Source organism: Octodon degus, unplaced genomic scaffold, assembly GCF_000260255.1.
Source record: "Octodon degus isolate 3935 unplaced genomic scaffold, OctDeg1.0 scaffold00226, whole genome shotgun sequence".
NCBI classification, from domain to species: domain Eukaryota; kingdom Metazoa; phylum Chordata; class Mammalia; order Rodentia; family Octodontidae; genus Octodon; species Octodon degus.
Window position 1 is genome coordinate 2,878,839 of NW_004524802.1, and position 4,735 is coordinate 2,883,573.

General features: G+C 63.1%; 1 protein-coding gene across 1 annotated transcript; it reads right to left on the minus strand.

The window, feature by feature from the left end:
* Window positions 1-2,694: 2,694 nt before the first annotated feature.
* Window positions 2,695-4,348, minus strand: Dio3 (iodothyronine deiodinase 3). Its single transcript, XM_012517888.2, has one exon. The coding sequence runs from the start codon at window positions 4,066-4,068 to the stop codon at window positions 3,154-3,156; it is 915 nt and encodes a 304-aa protein (XP_012373342.1). The 5' UTR covers window positions 4,069-4,348; the 3' UTR covers window positions 2,695-3,153.
* Window positions 4,349-4,735: the final 387 nt, after the last annotated feature.

A 4,735-nucleotide genomic window follows, 5' to 3' on the forward strand; every position in this document is an offset into this window, starting at 1 on the left:
CTTAATTCAATGAGAAGAAAGATTTGTACTAATAGTGTTTGAGCAGGATATCCTGTCTGCTTCTTGTACTGTGGATAACCACTAAGAAGATAACAATATACAGTGTATTAATTATTGAAACTGTCCTATTAATCAGTTTTGAAACTGTCTCATTGATATGTTTCTCAATAAAAAAAATTAAAAATGGGCAAAACCCCCCACAGAGAACCAGCAATCAGATTGCCTCTCTGTAAGGCCCGGCAGCAAGGCAAGCTGGCATTGTTTAAACCGTGCCGAATCCTGTCCTGGCCGCATCACCGGAGGGCGTGCAGCAGCCCGACCTCTTTCACGGGAAGGGAGGCCCCTGACATGTGGATGTCCACCCCAGCACGACACCAGCCTCCTTTGGATCGGGACCCTGATAAACTTGTGATTGGTAGGGAAGAGCGGAGTGGGAGAGGGACGCAGGACCAGTGAAAAGTGAAAGCCGCCTTGCGGACAGGCAGGGAGGGGGCAGAAGAGGGGTCTATTCAGAGCACCTTGGGCTGGTTGTAGTTTCCTCCCGGCTTGTTGGAGAAGCATGGAATATTTTGGTAAGAAGAGGTGATTGCCCAAGAAAAGAGACAAAGAGAAAGAAAAAGGAAAAGGAAAAAACAAGAAGAGGGGAAACAAAGGGAAAGATGAAGAGGGAGGAAGGAAGAAAAACCTAGTGTGTGGGGGGCGGGTGGAGGAGGAGCGGGGCCTGCAGGCGCGGAGTGGCGCTCCAGTTCGGGTCTGGAAGGCGCGGGCTCCCGGGGCAGGAGGTCGCTGTTGGCGCCCTGGGACAGCGCAGGCGGCTGCGGCGGGGACTAGCAGCGGAGCGCTCTTCCCGCTGTCCCCGCCGGCCTGCAGCGCTGGCCCTGCCCGGGCCTCGGCTGCTTCCAGTCTTCTTCCCCGGGGTGTGTGGGGGTGTGGGATGTGCAGTGCGGGAGGTGGAGGTGGGCGCGGGGAGGAGATGCAGATAGACCATCTGCACCGATTTTTCTTAAAAGTTATTTTTTAATTGAAATACTTTTAAAGCAAAAGAGAAAGAAAAGGGGGAAAAAAGGAATTTGAATAAATCCCCAATTTAGGGTTTCAGTCCCTAAAAGTTTTCAGGGAGAAGCAGCGTGGGGGTTGGGGGCACAGCTGGAGCGAAACTGGCTGCACCCTAGACTCCTCCACCTGCCCGCGGCGCCCAGCTCATCACGCACCCCACGTACACGCGCGCTACCTCGGGGCGCCCCGTCCCGCCCCACCTTGAGACCCGGGCAGCCCTGGTCTCCAAAATCCCCAGACTCTTTGCCCTTCGCTTGGGTCCCCGTCCCTCCCTTTCTGGTTCCAGGGGTTGTTGGGGAAGGGAGGTGCGGCCGCGCCAATCGCGCCCGGGCGTCGCCCTCCTTATGTGAACTGGGTGAGGGGTGCAGCGCAGGGGGAAGCTCCGGGGCTGGCAGGTCGGACCTAGGCCCGGGGCCCGAACCCCCACCCCCACCCCCAAGGGCCGGCCCCACCTCTCTCCACCCATCTACCGGCCCAGTTTTCTGCTTCCCACCCGCGAGCAAGCTGGGGTGGTGGAGAGCTTTGGCTAGATTGGGGGAAGGAGCGGGGGGGGGGGGCGCACTGAACCGCACCCGTCTTGCTGCCAGGATGCCTGCGGCAAGGACGGGGGTGGCAGGTGAGGTCTGCAAGTACTTAAGAGTCAGGTGCTCGGCGGCGCCCAGGTTGGCGGGCGCAGGGCTCCACGAGGGTCAAAGCCCCAGCCGCCCTCCACGCCACCCCTCCCCCACGGCTCCAGATGCTCGAAGTTAGACGGGTGCGCGGCCACGCGAGCTGTCGGCGTGCGTGCGTGGGCGCGCGCATCAAGTAAAACCTCTCTGCCTCTGCCGCCTCCTTCCAGGACCCCCGCAGACCTGCGCTCCCAGTTCCTCTGCCGCCCCCAAGTTCCCCGCCCAGGTGTGTGCGCGCGCGCGTCTCGGAGCGCGCCCGGGTCTCCGCCACACCTTCTTCCCACTCCAGCCACCTCCAGGTCGCTGCCTCTGGCTGCTTCCCACCCCCGCCCCAGGGTCCTTGGGCGGACCTGGAGAGATTTGTGTTTCACTCCTGCCGGTTTTCAGAGCCAGAAGGAGATAAACGGAACCGTGAAGCAGTTTACTTTAAGCCTTTATTATTGTAGCTTGAACGAAGTTTATATACAGGGAACGTTACCAGCAATACATTCGCCCAATGACCTTTGAAATCAGGGGCCCTCCGCTCAGGACCCGCAGTCTATAGCTCCGCCTAGGAGACTCCGACCTCTGGATCTCAGGCTCTTCCCCCATCTCCCTTTCTCCGGACATTCCCACCCGAATCCGTTCCCCCTGGAGTTCTAGCCTCTTCTCGAGGCTTCGGACCTCGCCAGTGCCTCTCAAACCACCTCCTCCTGGTCCGGAAGAGACCCCCTCTCAGCCCCCTCCCCCCTTTATTGACCGGGGTCTCCTCTTGAAGTCCTGAGCACTCTTACCCTCTGGCTCTCAGGCACCAATTCGAGCCCTCTTGCAATTTCGGAACCGGCTCGTGGTCGAGACCAGTTAGAAACGGTTCGTCATCAGCAAAAGGGCTCGTGCGCGCCCAAAAATAAGGGGTAAGACTACCCTGCCCACCCTCTCCCTCCCTCCCTTCCGACCCCCCTCCCCCCAGCTCAGAGACAAGAAACAAACACGAAGGCAGCAGGGTTCCCTGCGCGCGACAGGTGGGTGCCAGGCAACTAGCACAGCCTAGAGCTGCTGGAACCCAGCTGCGCTCCCGGCGCGCGGGCGTGGCCAAGGTGTCTGCATTTGGAGATGCGCGCACCGCGCACCCGGCTGGCTGGCTGCGCGCTGGGGAGCAGGTGTACCAGAGTCGCGCGGGAGCCAGGCCTAGGGGCGCACAGGATTGGGTGCGCGCGCGTTGCCCCGGGACTCCTATGGGGATTTCAAGCCAGCCGGGCAGGTACAAGTGAGTCACGAGTCCTAAGGAGGCTAGTCTTAGTGGCTGAGTGCCAGACCCAGCCGGAGTTATGGCTCAGTGCATCTGTGTTCTTGGGTCTCACCATGCCCGACTTCGCTGCTGGCGCTTGCAAGGGGGCTTCCAAAGCCCAAGGCCCAGCCCACCAAGTTCAGGAAATTGTTCCTCCGTTATTTACAACCGGCCTGGCCGAGGGCCGTGCAGCTGCTCATCGTAGCGCTCCAGCCAGGTGCGCAGCTCCGAGACCTGGTAGCCATCAGGGCCTCGACCTCCCTGGTACATGATGGTACCACTCTGGATGACATAGAGGCGTTCAAAGTAGGCGCCATAGGCCGAGCTGCTGGAGTTGGTCATGGTGTCCAGGACCAGAGAACAGCCAGGCGCGCCTCTCTGCAGTACCCGAGCCGCGCTGACCCGGTCCTCCAAGCTCCGGTGCTGTGGGATGATGTAGGGGGAGTCTGTGGTGACCCAGCCGTCTGAGGGGTGGGCTTCTTCGATGTAGATGATGAGGAAATCAACGTCGCGCTGGTACTTGGTCACCAGGCGCTGGAAGGCGCTCATGCGCGCCATGAACGGTGGTCAGGTGCAGCTGCCGAAATTGAGCACCAGCGGGCGGTTCCCTTGCTCATAGTCCAGGATACGCTGACTCTGGAAGCCGTCGGGCAAGACCACTTCGGAGTTGGGAGCCGGCCCGCCCTCGTGCGCCTGCTTAAAGAAATCCAACTTCTGACCGTGCCACACGGCCTTGAGCGACGCCAGGGTACACAGACGGTTGTCGTCGGACACGCAGATGGGCGGGTCGTCGGGGGGCACCTCCTCACCGTCACTGTTGAGCTCCGCTTCGGGCTCGGACTGCTCCAGGCCACGGCGGCGCAGGAAATGCTTGCGGATGCACAGGAAGTCGAGGAGCCAGAGCATGAAGGCCGTGCCGAGGAAGCGCGGGAAGAGCACGAGGCACGAGGCGGTCTGGGCGCAGAGCCTCAGGGAGTGAAGCAGCAGGGAGCGGAGCATGGTGGCCGCGGGACCCGAGACCCCCTGGGACCCGTCGCCCTCTCCGACCACCAACCGCGAGGCGGCCTGGTGCGGCATCTGGGATTCTGCGTGCAGGGAGCTCAATTTATAGCCAAGGCTTCAATTGGCGGGAGACTCCACCTCCGGCCCGGGCCCGCCCCCTTGCAACTTGAGCCCGGAGGGATCTCCCAGCCGCGCGGCTATTGCCCGGGAAATCGCGGGTCGAGGGCGGGCGCGGACAGGCAAAGGGCGGAGCGGGGCGGCCGGGGACCAGCGAGGGCGGGCGTACGCCCGGCGGTCCGTTCACGGGGGCGGGGGATCCGGGCGCCACCGCCACCGCCGGGGGCTGGGAGCCTGGTCGGCCCGGCCTGGGCGTCCGTGTGGAGGTCCTGCAGCTGGCGCCGCTGCCTCGCGCCGCCCCGGTCCCAGCCTCTGGTGCCGCGCACCTGAGCCGAGTTCCCCGGCGACCGCCGCACCGCGTCGTAGCTCCGGTTCGCTTCCCGCGCGCCGCCGCCAACGCCGCCGCCGCTCGTGCAGGGTCGCTGCCCAGGTACTGCGCGAGCCTGGACCCGCGGCCGCTGCCGGGATGGCCTCGGCTCCTGCCCTGCCCCTCCGGGGACGCGGGTCCGCAAGGAGCAACTTTGGGTTTCTGCTGCCAGCCCAGCTCTCCGGCGGGCGCCGCTCGCCCGCCCGAGCCCGTCCGCCCGCCCCCCGCGCGCGCTCACACTCGCGCCTCGCACACGGC